We start from the raw sequence: 16566 nt of genomic DNA on the forward strand, positions 1-16566 counted from the left end.
AATTTATTCCTATAATTAAATGACTAAACAAAATGTATATATAATCAAATTTATATTTTTAAGACATGCTCTCTCCATTCCAAAATAATTAAATTATTGAGATATTTTTTAGCATTGAAAATAAGTGAGTTTTTCAAAGCCCCCAAACGTTGTTGAAACTGTTTTCGGTATTTTAAAAGTGAAAAGTAGTCTACAAATTATGTTCTAGATATTTTTCTTTAAAGGGTGTGTCATTTATCAACAATTCAATTATTTTGAAATGAAGAAAGTAACTAATAAGACTAATTTGATGAATTAAACCGTAGTAAATATTTTTTCAAAAAAAGTGTCCAAGTAAACAAGATTCTAACTATTTTAAAATACACGCACTAAGTTTTGCATCCTAATACTTCATCCATTCTAAATTACTACTTGTCATTTATCACATTTGCCATATTAACAAGAGTGACAAGTCAAAAAAGTGTGTAGTGATTTTGAACACGAGTAGTCCTTTGTCAAAAAGTGTGTAGCGATGTTGGAAAAATGCGAAATTTGCATTCTTATTGCTATATTTTTAAAATCCTAATGCCTAATAACAAGGTGTTTTCATCAGTAGTGAATGAAACCGAGGGATTTAGTCCATCCAATGTCCATACAACTAAGAAAGGAAGCCAATTGACTAGTTAGTTTTTGGCCAATTAGGCAATAAAAGTAACTAAAAGACCTGCCAATGAATAAATTAGTCATCTCTTCTTCTTAAAGAACGACGTATTCAAGACTTTAAGCAGACATTAGGATTGAGCCAGTGAGATATGCATTACTTCAGGCACCAAAACCACTTGAAAGCAGAGAACATAACAGGACAACCTCAAACTAGGCAAACGAAGTAAATTAAGGAACGGATATAAGAACATATAGCTAGATAACTAGCTAAAACTCAGCATTAACTCCAACGGGAAAAGACACAAGAGAAAATCATGCTAGTTAAAAGGACAACTAGTGAACTGAGAGATCCAAATTCCATGCAACTATTTGGGCACTTTAATGCTGCTCATGAAAATACTTGTCAAGACTGTTTTCGACTCCAAGGATGCCTTCAGCGCCTGCAAAATATGATAATAGGAATAATTGAGTTAATCAAGAAAGAATAGACCAAACTACAAAAGAAAAAATTAAAGAGAAAAAAAATGATCAATTTAAGTACCTCTTCCATTCCAAAATTAACTTACACCTCCTGCAGGACACCAACATCCTTGACATTGAACTTGTTGAGAAGTGTAATACTAGAGATGGTGGACATGGGCTTAACCACCAAGTTATCCATCACCATGTATGTCACCACATCCTTCACAAAACCTCTTGGAGCAGCCACAGCTCCACTCGCTCCTGGAGGAGCAACATACGTCAACATTCTTGACAGAGAATTTTGACAATGTATACATCTTGCATTAGAGCTATCAAAATCCCAGTGACTGATGACTTGGGCTTTAGAAGAACATCCTTCAACACTGTCATAGAGCTCAGGCAAGCATCCATAAATCATCTCAATGAAGTTCAAACCCGGGGCCTCCTTCCAATTAAACACCTTAAGATCAACCTAAATGCCAATGCACCCAACCAACTTTTTGTTATAGTGGGTGCTTTTATATGTTTTCTACCTATTTTTCTATATTTTCTATGTAATTATACCTATTCCGAGTCGAGTTTAGTGGGTGCCAGAGCCCCAAAATCCTACATAGGTCTGCCCCTGCCTTGAATGGTCAGTATTTGAACTTTGATAATGGAAAATCACCACTGACCCCAACTGAGCCAGGGGATATAATAATTCTAAGTGATGCAGACAAAGAGCGTATCTATGCTCCTTGGAGATTTTCAGTAATTGTAAAGCTATTAGAAAAAAAAAACTAGCCAACAACTATCCGTAGACTAAACTAATCGAGCTGTGGAAACCATCAGAACCCCTAACAACTATCTGTAGACTAAACTAATCGAGCTGTGGAAACCATCAGAACCTCTAACACTGGTGGGCTTAGGGAATGAATTCTACATTGCAAAATTCACTAACCCAGAAAATATGAAGAAAGCTCTCCACTGTGGACCATGGTTTGTTACAGGGTCCTTCTCTCAGTAAGACGGTGGGAGCCAAATTTTGCTCCTGAAGGAGCCACTCAGACACACACAACGATATGGATCAGGCTACCCCACCTACCAACTGAATTCTATGATAAAAATATCTTAGAAAGAATTAGAAAAAAGTTGGGCACTTTGCTGAAAATTAACACCAGCACATCAGCAACCCTACGAGGAAGGTACGCAAGAATTTGCATTCAAGTCCCTCTGGATAACTCGGTGAAGACCTTCATAAACATTGGTACTCATAGAAAAAACGTGGTCTATGAAGGAGAAGGGATACTGTGTACAGGGTGCGGAAAGCTTCGATATACCCTTAAAAGTTGCTCCACACTTACCCTTAAAACTATTGAAGAACAGGATACAACAAAACCGTTAAGCAGTAACCCTCCGACCTCAACAGAGAAATGACAAACAGTCACATTCACTAAGAGGAGAGCTGGTCCTAAGACTCAACATCTCCTTAAAGAAGGTAAGAAAACTTTTTTAGGGAAGTAAAGACCAAGTAAAGATCTATGATGTGGCAACGGGTAAGTTTCTTAATCCCAACTCCTTCACGCCTATTGCAAATAACTCAGATATTGATATACAAGGTAAAAATGATGCTATGTTGGAGCAAGTCTCCATGGCCACTGAGAAAGCCATTGTTAATAATCAGTACAAGAAAAAAGAAAAAAAGAAATCCTCAGGGGGCAATCGGGACCACTTTCCCAAAAAGGCACTAAGCCTTCTGAGTTGCCAAAAGTTAACTCTGGCACTGGCCCCATAGAGAAATTAGTTCCCAACAAACACACCCCCATTAACCTAGGCGAAAGGCCCCTATTTAATTTCTGATATACCCAACGGGGGCCGTCATCTTATCCCCTTGGAGGAAACCCTCATTACCTTCTCTGTTTCTGCGTATTCTGGGGGGAGTAATTCCATCGCCACTAGGGATAATCATCACCCTAGGTCATTTGACATGACCAATACAGTCATGTCAATTAACTCCACTTCTATCACTACCATCCTTTTGAAGCCCCATAATCCCAACCGAGAACTTACTCATACCATTCACTGCAACAATGTCTTTTACTCCTCCCAACAACCCCCTTCCTGAAGGAACCATTATTCTTCACCACGGCACCACCTCCACCGAATCGATTACCGATGTATTGGGCGGAGCTAGCCCTGGCATACAAAACCATAACACATTGCGTTATGGTAAGGGACTATCCCATAGTCCTACTCATCCAAGACCCAGCTTGGATGGCACAAATTGTGAAGGAAGGGGTGGACCATATAGTATCGGGGTTGGGCTACCAAGTCTGGTACCAAATGGTGCAACAAGCTCAGATGATGGGGACTTTAAACATAATGAACTCCAATGAACACAATTCACTTATAAGTCACATGTTCAAAAGCCCCCTCTTTTACCTAATAACCCCTTACCTCTTCGAGAAGGACACTCTGAACTTCATTCCTTGGAACCCATTAGAGGAAAACAGTGTAGCACCAACCCCACAAGCACCTTAAAAGGGCACAGACAAAAAAAGTGACTACCACTGTGCTAGAACAACTAGAACGAGCCAATGCGGAGATGAAGCAGTTCCTAGCCAAATTTGGGGACCCAGAAACAAAAAGTTTATTTCTAGATAGGGCTCTTCGGAAAGAGTTCAAAGAGCCCTCAAGTTTAATTATTACTGCACTTTGTTCCCTAGCAATGAATGTCCTTAGCTTGACCCTGAGGAATGCGACGGAAAAGATCCCATCAATAATTCCACTAATCTTTCAGATAGATCTAAGGAAGAGATCCCAAAAGGACAAAGGGAAACAACCCATGATTTCACCCCATCAATTATATCTAAACCCATACAGTTCATCATCTGGAATATGAGGAGATCCAATAGTTCCAACTTCAAGCGCCAGTGCACTAATCTTATTAAGTCCCACAACCCTGCTATGATTGCTCTGCTGGAAACCAAGATGGTAGATCATAAAAACATCACTGAAGCCCTTCGCTTTGATGCTTACCTAGAATCCAGTACTGTTGGGCGGAAGAGAGGTATTGTAGTTATGTAGAAGGAGGACCTTCTCCATCTCCAACACTTCTCTACATTCCCCAAGGCATTCATGCAACTATTAAGGTAAATAATAGCCCTGACACCTTCCTTTTCTCTGCTATCTATGCCTGCACTGATCTCAATTCGAGATTAATTCTATGGGATGAGTTATGTAAGATTGCTAACTCTCTTACTAAGGATTGGCTTATGGGAGGGGATTTCAACGAAATTTTGAGAACCAATGAAAAACTCGGGGGTTCCCCTATTTGTAATAATAGGGCCAACCACTTTTGGAATTGCTTAAACTACTGCAATATGGTGACCTAGGTTATAGAGGATGCAAATACACCTGGACCAATAAAAGATATAGGAACAGGGGATGCCTTATCCAGGAGAGCCTGAACAGATGTCTTGCCAATACCTCTTGGATAAATCACTTTTCAAACTCCCTCATCACCCACTTACCTAAGACAAAGTCAGATCACTACCCCTTTTTCCTATCTCTCTCCAAAAAGACTGCTAGATAGAGGGATAAACCCTTTAGATTCAAACCCATGTGATGTACCACCAGTCCATCCACTGTCTAGTTGAGAGCTATTTCTTGGGACCCACTACCCTTCATTAATTCATCTCTCAATTTCATACAAATGCCACTCGCTGGAGTACTAATGTCTTTGGCAACATCTTCCAAAGACTCAGAACTATGCTAGATAGGTTAGATGACATTCAGAAATCCCCCCACTACACTAGCAACTTTCTTCAAAATCTGGAGAATGAGCTTCTCTGTGATTATGATAGTGCCCTTAAATGTGAAGAAGACTTCTAGAAAGCCAAGTCTAGAATCTCTTGGCTCAATGAGGAGGATGCCAACACTACCTTCTTTCATTCTCCCACAATTAACAGAAGGAGAAGAAACAGGATCATTGAGCTCAGATGTGGGCAATACCATCTCTGGAGAGAATGACATCAAGGCCCACATCCTCAATTATTTTAGTAGCCTCTTCACAACTAATCATATCTCTAGCCCCAATAGCCACTTTATCCCTGTAAATAACTTCAATATTCTTTCAAGAGAAGCCAGGGACAGTCTTGACTCCCCCCTTAGGGATACTGAAATTTTAGTAGCTCTTAAGTTCTTCTAACCCTTTAAAGTAACAGGCCTGGATGGCCTACATCCTCTATTTTTCTAGATATTCTAGAACATTGTTGGTCCCAAAACCATGCACTTCTGTAGGGAAGTCTTTTCCAGCTTCAACATGCCTGCTGATAACAATGCTATTCTCATTTGCCTCATTCCCAAAAGCAGAGATGCTGGAACTCTTAGAAATTTCAGACTCATAGGCCTATGCAACACTACTTACAAGTTGGTAACCAAAATTATTGTAAATATGATTAAGCCCTACTTCCCCTCCATCATTGGCCCCAATCAAGCTAGATTCTTAGTCAATAGAAGAGCTTTTGATTATGTTATCATTATTCAAGAGTACATCACCCATTTTAGTAAAATGTGAGGGAAGAACTCCAACATCATTTTAAAGATAGACCTAGAGAAAACCTTTGACAAAATTAAATGGTCATTCATTAAGGATACTCTTTTCTTTTTTGGCTTCCCTGATAACCGCACCAAGCTTATTATGTCCTGCATCTCCACCTCTTCTATCTTCGTGCTAGTTAATGGGTCCAAAATAAAATTCTTTAACCCCTCCAGGGGTATTAGACAGGGAGACCCCATGTCACCCTATCTTTTCATCCTGTGCATGAAGATACTTTCTAGAGGCATTGACTCAGAAGTCAAGGCTAAAATATGGGACCTCATTGGCATCACAAATGGTGGCCCTAAGATCTCTCATATCTTTTTTGCTGATGACCTCACCTTACTGGCAAGAGATTTCCCTAGTAACTATCATACCATTGTTAACATCTTGAAAACTTCCAGTCTTCTCTCAGGGCAAACCATCAACAATGCCAAATCAAAAGTGTTGTTTTCTAAAAATTGTACCTCTCTAATGCTGCCATCTGTGCTCAAACTCTCAATATCTAAGCCATTCAAGATTTTGGCAAGTAACTAGGTTATCCAATCTTCCATAGCAAGCCTAAGAATAGTGACTTCCAATTCATTTTGGATAACATGCATCAAAGGCTTGCCGGGTGAAAAACCAAATTTCTTAACATAACTGGTAGAACTGTTCTTACAAAATCTATCTTGAGTAGCATACCTATCCACATCATGCATTAATAAAAATCCCCAACAAAATTTTGGAACTCATTGACAAAACTCAGAGAGATTTTGTTTGGGGAAGTAGTGCTGAGAAAAGGAAACTACACCTTCTTAGATGGGACACTCTCACTACCCCCAAAGGAAATGAAGGATTAGGTTTCCACAAATGTGGAATCAGAAACAGAGCTCTCCATGCCAGTTTAGTATGGAGACCTATCGAGCTCCCTAACAACCTTTGGGGTTGAATTATGCTTTCTAAATATAACCACCATAACACTGGCCCTGGGTCAAGAACCTGGAAAAACATTCTTAGGGGCTGGACCGATTGCTCTAGAGGCATAAACTGGAGAGTTAGCAAAGGGCATAGAGTCAGGTTCTTTGGTGATAGTTGGATTCCCCATCTAGGAAACATTAGAAGTCTCATCCAAGGCCCTCTTACCAATGATGATATAAATATCACCATTAATCAACTTCATCAAAATGGTATTTAGGATTTTAGCTATTTTTCTATAGAGCTACCACATCACTTAAAAACATCATCATTAGTACCATTCTCCTCACAACTCCACAAGGAAGACAAGACTAGTCTAACTAGCAATGCTATATTCAGTACATGGAGTATTTACAATCTGATTTCTGACTCTGGGATACACTAGGACACCTAGAGGAATTTCAAGCTAGTTTGGAAAGCCCAAACCCCTAACAAAACCAAGGCTTTCCTCTAGCTACTCCTCCACAAAAGATTTTCTACCAATGCTTATTTAAATTATATTGGCCTCTCCATTTCAATGCCACTTGTGCTAAAACCAGGAAGAAAATACCAACCACATCTTCTTTCAATGCCCAAATATTGTCTCCTTCTGGGCAGAGCTCTTTAAAAAATCTAGGTACAAACCCAACCAACTTTGGAAAAACTTATCTATTGCTAATTGGGATGCTATATGGCAGCAACTCAAAGGTAAGCATTTTAATACCTGGCTATCGTGGGAAGTTCTCTTCTTACATTGCCTCTGGGTTATCTGGTTGAACAGAAATGTCAATAACTTCAATAATAAAACCTCCTGAATCTCCACTAAAATGCCCATTTTCTTGGTTACTGAATTCAGTATGCTAGTTCTCAATACCCCCTCATCCCTGCAACTCCACTACCATAGCCATCAGGTGGAGTCTTCTTACTAATGGCCAGCTAAAGCTTAATATTGTTGGTTCAGCTCAAGGGAATAGGGGGGATATGAAAAATCTTTAGGGATCATAAGGGAGGCTGGATTATGGGGTTTATGATGCACCTTCCCCATACAACCCCTGTTATGGTTGAGTTGTTGGCATTATGGCATGGTCTATCAATATCAAAAGCTAACATCTTCACTTATTTCCGTACTAAAACTGACTCTAGTACTATCTTACACATGCTTCCTAATGATCACCCTTCCTATCACAATTTCATTGTTGAATGCAGGTCACTATTGCTAGAGACGCAGGCAGAAGCACCAGCCAAGATCTTTAGGGAGAAAAATGCGGTGGCGGATATGCAAGCTAAGGAAGGAGCTAGAAGCCAGATCTTAGCGTCACCAAAACTATTTTGGCAAATGCCTCATTTTGTAAATGCCTGTGTGCAATCGGATTGCAATGGGTCACTAACTCATCGTACAATTAAAAATGATTTGAATATCCCACAAGGCCGGGTTGTGGCCCCGAACAATATATTTTTGGCTACTCCATCTGTAAGAAGCACAACTACCCACCCACCTTGATTTCTAAATGAATGAACTTCTTTTTAACCAAAAAAAGTGAAAAGTAAACACAAAGCTATTCATTTCCCTGATTCTCTGTAACGAAGAAATTGAAAAGGCACTTGAATAACACAAAAATAAAAAAGAAATAAGAATAGAATGGTGAATAGAGAAAAAGGAAGAAGAGGGGGACACAGAGAGAAGAATCAAAAAATAAAAAGAATTAAAAAATCAAAAAATCTAATTTGCTTGCAAATTTTCAGAGCAGAAGAAAAAGTTTAGGTGGAGGTAAGTTTGTCCACAAATTAACACGTAGAATGTAGAAAGGTTAGAAACTTTGCCGTCACTTATATTTTTATTAACGAAGATACCCCTTAGTTGTACCACCAAAAGTTTCACTTATTTTATTACTAGTTTGCTATGCACGGGCCCAATGTTGATACTTAAAAATTCTACGTAATTTTATTATTTAATTAAAATCTTCATTTGTTTAATTGATAAATTTTTAGTTAAGACATATATTATTATATTTAGATTAACGAAATTGTATAAGAATATTTTAAGTTCTTAATATGACACCCATAAAATTTTGAGAGTCAATCAAATATTTCATATTTTAAAAAATTTTAAATTGTTAATTATTGGATATTGCGATTAATATATATATATATATATATATTTACGTATTTTTTGAAATATGTAACAAATTAATTATTTTTTTATAGATATTTTAAGTTTTTAACTATTGTAATTTATAATACTTTTATGTAATTTTCAAATAATATATTATTTGAAATATATAACAGATTATTTTATTTTATTTTGGATATTTTAAGTAGTTGTTATAATACTTTTTGATGTTGTAATTTACTATTTTAAGCTATTAGCTAATTTATAATACTCTGCTTGTTCAAATTTTTGTGGCATTGATAGTCAATTATATTTTAAAAATAATTTAAAATTTTAATTATTGTTATTTATAATAATTTTCCTTCTATTTCAATTTAAGCGACACTGATATAATTTTGAGAGTCAACTAAATGCCACGATTGAAGTAGCGAAGTAGGCATGTCTTAAATGAATCATAACTAATTAAAATTGATATAACAAAATTGCTATAAAAAATAGAAAAAAAAAATTAAGTGAACTTCATACAAGATATGCTAAATTAATTCAAAAACATCAAGAGGTACCAAAACATGGAACCAAAATTGTGGCACTGAGATATGCATTGATTTAGTTACCAAAAGATGGTGAAAGCAGAGAAGATAACAAAACAATGTCAAACTAGGCAAACGAAGTAAAATTTAGCAACGGATATAAGAACATATAGCTAGGTAGCGCTAAAATCAGAATTAACTCCAACCGGAAAAGACACAAAAGAAAATCATTCGAATTAAAAGGACAACTAGTAAACTTAGAGATCCAAAATTCCATGTGACTGTATGTCCACCTTAAATGCTCATGAAAACACTTGTCAGGACTGTTTTCGACTCGAAGGATGCCTTCAGCAACTTGAGTGCCTGCAGAATATGATAACTAGGAATAATTGAGTTGATCAAGAAAAGAATAGACCAAAACCAAAGAAAAAAAGTGATCGATCAATTAATTAAGTACCTCTTCCATTCCAAAATTAACTTCTACCTCCTGCAGGAAACCAACATCCTTGACATTGAGCTTGTTGAGAAGTGTAATGCTTGAAATGGTGGACATAGGCTTAACCACCAAGTTATCCATCACCATGTATGTCACCACATCCTTCACAAAACCTTTTGGAGCAGCCACAGCTCCACTCGCTCCTGGAGGAGCAACATACGTCAACATTCTTGACAGAGAATTTAGACAATGTATACATCTTGCATTAGAGCTATCAGAATAATATGAGCGACATTGACTATAAGAATTAGAGCTGGAACATCCATAAATGGTCTTCTGTGTCGCCGGAACATCACTAATTGATAGAAAAGGAATTGAAGAAATCCCAGTGACTGATGACTTGGGCTTTAGAAGTAAGTCCTTCGACTGAATATAGGTGTCGTTCAGATTTTCGACGCTGTCATAGAGTTCAGGCAAGCATCCATAACTCATCCCTTTCTCCTTAATAAGCCTAATGACAGTGGCCACAGGCAACGAGAGAATGTGAAAGAGGAAATCAACACAACTCTTATCAGCCTCAGCAAATAGCACTCTTTTAGCCTTAGTGTCAACCAGTAGCTTCATGCGCAATTTGGTCTCTGAAGTCGTCATTATGGAAAACTCTCACGTCTACTGGGCGTGCACGACCAACGCGTTTTATAACCACAATTGCTTCATCATAAGGGTAAACTAACAGTCATCATATTAATTCCAGTAGTCAAACCCGTACGCTAAAGCAAGGATATCCTTTTCGCTTTTCAGTAGTCTCATCATAAAGTGGAGAATTCCAAAGGTTGTGACGAATAATTCAATGTATCACATGCTCTATTACTTTAGTATTATGGTGCAATAATCAATACAATAATTAAATATTGAAATTTGATAGATATTACTCCATTTCATGCATTAAGTCTAGAACATTGAATATTTATAGTCAAAACTAGTAATAATTAATTAATTTTAATTTTGAGAATTGAGATCATTTATGTACTATGAGTTCACTGTACACCTAACCCGCCGCCGGTCACCACTATTAGTTAGGCAATTCTCGTGTTTTCCACTTCCATTTCCCCACATGGGTCGGGTGGCTTTGGCGGTATTACGGCGGCGACGGGTGGCGGGTTAGCTGTACTCATGGGGCCAGCCAGAGAATTCTCGTGTATCCTAGTATTTTTCTTTCTTTAACGATTAGCATCCTAATCTCCACGGTCTCTCCCAATTAAACCCCTGTTTCACAATTATTTACAGGGAAAACTAAAGAAAAACAAAAGAGTGATTTAAGTTAAAGATAATAAATAATAGAAATTGATTTTTCTTCTCCATTGATCGACCCACTCTCCCCATACACAGTTTTAACCCAGTTCGCTCCAAGTCACATACGGTATGTTTTTACCCATCTTTACAATTCGTTGAAAATGCAGACATGTTGAACATGGCATTCTTAGTATACATGTCTTACCGACTAGGAAGTTAGCTCCAACTTAGCTTTTGTATTCGTGGAGGTCCGGTCTAGAAGGCTAGGCCCCCTCCGTTACACCTTTGATTTTATCTATATACATGGTAGGAGTCTGCCTAATCCCCCATCGCTAAGTTAGTTAGGTGAAAGCCTGGCTAAACGGTATTAAATAAATAAATAAAAAAGTTTTAACTCATCATTCTATTCAAATACTATAACTTTATCAAAAATATGGATAACCGCAAAATCATGAAATCCTTACTTGTGGCGCTGCTGCTATGAGTAGATTACAAATTAAATGAGCCATGGTTTCTCGTTTCAATCAGTTATACAAAACATGTCAAGATTGTCTGGGTTCTTTCCATTTTTAGTAGGGCCGGGGTTGAATTCTTTCGTACAAATAAAAAGAACTATGGGAATTTTTGTTTGTGTTTCCCTGGTTTTATCAGTGTAGATTAAGGAGAAGCTATTCTGGTCATGTCAAATGCGGAAAACACTCGATATATATGTCTAATAGAACTTCTAATGCTTAGTCGATTTTGTACAGCATATTGTACAAATAAGAATATTTGTATAATGTATCAAATACTACTGCACAACGAGGCGAACAAGCAACTCCACAGAGCCAAAAGATTGATTTTTGTCTGACTAGTTAGCTAGGAAAAAGGTTCTCAAACTAGATTTAGTAGGATTACTGAGATTGATAAGCAATGCACAACTGGAACTACAAACAAAAATAAACCACTAATTAAGAGGACAATTATAAACAGCAACAACCAATTCCATTATGCCTTGTTCTCTGTTTTACAAAGCTCTTCTCCTGTTTGCATTGCTCATGAAGACACTTGTCAGAACTGTTTTCGACTCAAACGATGCCTTTAGCAACTTCAGCGCCTGCATAATTGGTAGGAGTTATATTAAGAACATCTCCAAACATAACAGGACTCGCAATATAAGGGGAAAAAGAAGGAAGAATAAGAAATGTACACTCCATAAATTGGATACCTCTTCCATTCCTAAATTTACAACTTTCTCCTAAAGCGCACCAACATCCTTGACATTAAAGTACTTGTTAAGAGCGGTAATGCTAGATACAACAGAGATGGGCTCAACGACCAAATCATCCATCACCATGTACTTCACAGCCTCCTTCACAAAACCCGTGCCAGTAGAAGCCACAGCCTCCTTCACTCCATGCGGAGTAAGATACGTCAACTTTCTTGACATACTGTTGCCACAACTTGGACATAGAGAATTAGGGTCATCGGTAACATAAATAAGAGCGGCGGAAAGTAATAAGTACTTTTAACACATCCATAAATTGTCTTTTGTGCTGGAACGTCATTAAGTGCTAGAAAAGGAACAGAATAGATCCCAACTGGAGTTTTGGGCTTTAAGAGGATGTCCTTGCCTTGGTTCGACTGAATATATGTATCATGTAGATTTTCTACGCTTTCGTAGAGGTTAGGCAGGCAACCATAGTTCATTCCTTTCGTCTTGAGAAGCCTAATGACAGTGCTCACAGGCAATGAGAGAATGTGAAATAGAAAATCAACACAATCCTTTTCAGTCTCAGCAAATAGCACTTTTTTAGCCTTGGGGTCAATCAACAACTTCAGACTCAATTTGGAATCAGTAGCCATTTTGTTTAGGTCTTTTGAAGTATGTAGTCAGGATGCTCTATAGACTATAGTTCTATGCTTCAATAGGTTCAGTTTCATCAATCAATATGTGATGACACAGTAATCTAACAGTAATCAATAATTTGATCATTATATCAAAAATAGATTTATATTTTTAGGTAAAATGACTCAGTGGACCTCTGTACTAGTCGGTTTTGTAAGTTGGACACTTCTATTTATATGTTTGTCATCTGAATCCCTAAACAACTAAAAAGCTATATTTTAAACCTTTAGACCGTGACTTTGCCTATGTGGCATTAAAATGATGACTAAGACACGGAGAGTGATTACACTCGTTTGGAGTGCGAGTGGTGGTCAATTTTTGACAATTTTAGATTAAAATAATTAAAAAAATAAAAAAGAAGCCCCTCAACTTTTTAAATTTAAAAAATAATAATTTAAAAAAAAAACTCCCCCATCCAGCACCCCCACCCCCACCCCACCCCCGCCGTCCACCATCACCATTAACGCCCCCAACCCTCACCATTCTCATACACCAAAACACAATCGCGCAACATATTCATTCAACTCCCCCTCTTCCTCCTCTTCTCTTCCAATTCTTCATCAAATTCTTCATTTTTTACATCTTCAACTTTGTGGGTTTCTCTAAATTGACAGGAAGTTCAGTCATTTATGGAATCTTGAAGATTTTTGGCGGCGGAAGATGGTGGCGCTGACAGTTATAGGAGCAGCGGAGGTTTTAGGAAGAGAGACAACAATTTATTTTTTTTCGTTTGTTTAAGGTGATTTTTAATTGGGTCGAATGGGCATATGACCATGACAACTCTCGCGTTTCTTCATCTTCCTATTCCAATTCTTCAATTTTTACATCTTCACGATATACACATACACACAACCACCACTATTAACGCCTCTCCCCGCCATTCACCCCCGTCCCCCGTCCAGCCATGGCTGTCATAGCCGTCATCATTAACGCTCCACCCCCACAACCCCAAGGATCTCTCTTCGTCTTCTTTTTCTTCTTCATCATATATCCCAAATTCTCAGAAAATAGTAAGATGTCTTTGCTGTGGTTGATTTGTTGTTGTTGTTCATTGTCAGCAAAAAAAATTGTCGTGGTTGATTTGTTGTTGTTGTTCATTGCCGTGGTTGAACTTTAGTTGTGGCTGATTTTATTGTTGTTGTTTTAATTTTTTAATTTTTTTATTGACTTTCTCAATTTAAAATTTTCTTTTTGTTTAGGATTAATTTTATAACTTTTACAAATTGTTAAAGATATTTAAATAAAAATTGAAAATTCATTATGTTTGTGTATGTGAATTTATAGTTAAAATCTTAAATTAATTGGAGAGAAATTTCAATTATTTGAAATAAATTTGATGTTTAATTAAATTTATTGTGTTTGTGTATTAGAATTTATAGTTGAAAATTTAAATTAATTTAAATTAAAAATTTATTGTGTTTGTGTATTAGAATTTCTACAATTTATAAAAGGAATTTATTTAATTAAATTTATTTTAATATTTAATTAAAAATAACATAAAATTTAATGTAACACTTAAAAATGACGTGGCGACTGATGTGGCAGCTGACGTGGGCAAATAAATTTAATGTAATACTCAAAAGTGACGTGGAAATTGACGTGACAGCTGACGTGGGCAAATAAATTTAATGTAATACTCAAAAGTGACATGGAAGTTGACGTGGCAGCTGACGCGGCGCGGTTGTGTTACACACACCGTCAGAGGGGTTTAAAATGTTGTTTTTTAATGGGTTCAAGGGTCCAAATGACAAACATGTAAGTAGAAGTGTCCACATTACAAAACGGACATAGTACAAGGGTCCACCGAACCATTTTGCCTTATTTTTATTTGTCACTTTTAACATACTCCCTCCGTCCCATTTTACCCGTCCCAAATTGGGATGGCACGGCTATTAAGAAATCAATGATTGGTAATGTAACTTTACCATTTTGTCCCTCTTAATTGTGTTTCCAATATTGATGGATGACTAATACCAAAACACCATTTATATTTTTAATGGTGTACTCTTAATGTTATTCTTCTTCACAACATTTTTCAAGAATGCTAATAATAAGGAGTAATCAATTACACTAAGGGTATAATGGGAAGAAAAAAAATTATCTTGTCTTGATAAGTAAAAAGAGACAAGTAAAATGGAACAACAAATTAGGAAATTTGGTAGGAGTAAAGTAGGACGGATGGAGTATCAAGAAAAATATCTTTTTAATGTTTTACTTTTAGGGGTCGTTTGGTTGGGAAAGTGTATTTCTGGATAATTAATTCCTAGATTAGTCATTCCACCATGTATATGAGATAACTTATTCCATCAGTATGGTGAAATAAATAATTGCAGGTTTAACTAATACTTCCAATCAAACATAAGAAAAAGCAGTCCTTCATTTTATTTCAAAATTATTTATTCCTTATACCTCACACCAAACGAACCCTTAGCATTAATTTGTACTCCCTCCGTTTTGTTTTAATTGGTCCCCTTGCTAAAAAAGATTTATTTCAATCTAATTGTCTCATTTATGAAATCAATTTTTTTTATTATTTTCTTTCAATATTACTCTTGTTATTTCGGATGGCTCTACTTGCAAAGATCTTATCTTTAAGGCCCTCAATTTTTGTTGCTCGAGAACTATGGTTATGGAGTTGCAGTTTCTTCATCATCATATTTACGACATAGTAGTCTAACAGTCTATGTAGACCACCGCTACACTAATCTTAAAAATAATGGAGAAATCAAAGAGTTGACATCGAATAAATCAAAAGAATAGCTGATCTTCTTCCAAACAAATGTCAGTACAAGACGGTACACAAATCAAGAATGTCTTCGATGATTGAAAAATTTCAATGAAAGGAATTAAAAATTAGTGTACATACAATAACGGGTTTCTAGGAATTGCCTTCACAGATTTTGCAAAAAAAAAAAAAAAAAAAAAAAAGAGGAAAAAATTTAGATAAATAATCGCAGCAATTCAATTAGAAATGGACCAAATTTATAGGTGGAGCTCCATTATTTGCGCTAAACTGAGGGAAGCTCCATTTTAGTTCTTGTAAAAATTGGTCCGAAAAAGAAAAAAAGACACAAACATCAATTCATCTGAGCTTAATAAGAAAAAAAAAGCAATACACACCGCTAATTTGTTAACAAATTTATCTGTCTAGAAATATGGAGTATATCAGTAAAGCCATTTTTAGAGACTTGGACCAAATTAAAAAAAAAAAAATACCACACGGTATGAATATATAGTCATTGTACCTAAAGAAGAAAATACAAATAAATAGACGGAAGATGAGTTGAGGTATAATATGGGCGGTATATGTCTAGAAAAAGTAAGAACTGTATCACCACTAAAACTTTGAAAGTTTGAAACTTCGAACAAGGCATTCTTACTATAGACTATAGTTGTCTAATGACTAGGAAGTTAGCTGACTCCAACATAGTTTTTGTATTAGTGGAGGTCAGCTCAATGCCTTCTCCCTTGGACCTTTGATTTTATCTATATACATGGTAGGAGACTACCAAACACTCCATTGATAAGGTAGGTGAACGGTATTAAATAAATAAAAAATAGCTCATCGATCTGACCAAATTTTATCTTTATCAAAAATATGCAATAACCATGCTACTTGTGGTGCTGCTGCTACGACATTACAAATTAAATTAGCCATACTGCCTTGTTTCAATTAGTTTGCAAAATATG

General features: G+C 36.5%; 2 protein-coding genes across 3 annotated transcripts; both read right to left on the reverse strand.

Moving 5' to 3' along the window:
- Nucleotides 1-1189: 1189 nt before the first annotated feature.
- On the reverse strand, nt 1190-10542 carry LOC107853004. Of its 2 annotated transcripts, none has more exons than XM_016698038.2 (2): nt 9955-10532; nt 1190-1421 (listed from the first exon to the last, which is right to left on the reverse strand). In XM_016698038.2, exons 1-2 carry the CDS (start codon nt 10344-10346, stop codon nt 1205-1207), a joined length of 609 nt encoding a protein of 202 aa, XP_016553524.2. In that variant the 5' UTR covers nt 10347-10532; the 3' UTR covers nt 1190-1204. The 2 variants fall into 2 exon arrangements, with proteins under 2 accessions (XP_016553524.2, XP_016553520.2); XM_016698034.2 differs by lacking the exon at nt 1190-1421 and adding an exon at nt 9298-9622 and having other exon boundaries at nt 9717-10542.
- Nucleotides 10543-11994: 1452 nt separating this feature from the next.
- Nucleotides 11995-12833, reverse strand: LOC107864189. Its single transcript, XM_016710519.2, has 3 exons — nt 12420-12833; nt 12241-12375; nt 11995-12084 (listed from the first exon to the last, which is right to left on the reverse strand). The coding sequence occupies exons 1-3, from the start codon at nt 12831-12833 to the stop codon at nt 11995-11997; spliced, it is 639 nt and encodes a 212-aa protein (XP_016566005.2).
- Between the last annotated feature and the right edge of the window lie 3733 nt (nt 12834-16566).

This window comes from Capsicum annuum, chromosome 6, assembly GCF_002878395.1.
Source record: "Capsicum annuum cultivar UCD-10X-F1 chromosome 6, UCD10Xv1.1, whole genome shotgun sequence".
NCBI lineage: Eukaryota > Viridiplantae > Streptophyta > Magnoliopsida > Solanales > Solanaceae > Capsicum > Capsicum annuum.

What these genes read in the sequence shown, in the direction of transcription:
- LOC107853004 (XM_016698034.2), bottom strand. Translation starts at nt 10,346, where the DNA reads ATGACGACTTCAGAGACCAAATTGCGCATGAAGCTACTGGTTGACACT. An exon ending in TTAATTTTGGAATGGAAGAG is followed by an intron (nt 9,623 to 9,716) that starts GTACTTAATTAA and finishes CATATTCTGCAG; the next exon opens with GCACTCAAGTTGCTGAAGGC.
- LOC107864189 (XM_016710519.2), bottom strand. Translation starts at nt 12,833, where the DNA reads ATGGCTACTGATTCCAAATTGAGTCTGAAGTTGTTGATTGACCCCAAG. An exon ending in ATGTCCAAGTTGTGGCAACA is followed by an intron (nt 12,376 to 12,419) that starts GTATGTCAAGAA and finishes CATGGAGTGAAG; the next exon opens with GAGGCTGTGGCTTCTACTGG. An exon ending in AGTACTTTAATGTCAAGGAT is followed by an intron (nt 12,085 to 12,240) that starts GTTGGTGCGCTT and finishes CCAATTATGCAG; the next exon opens with GCGCTGAAGTTGCTAAAGGC.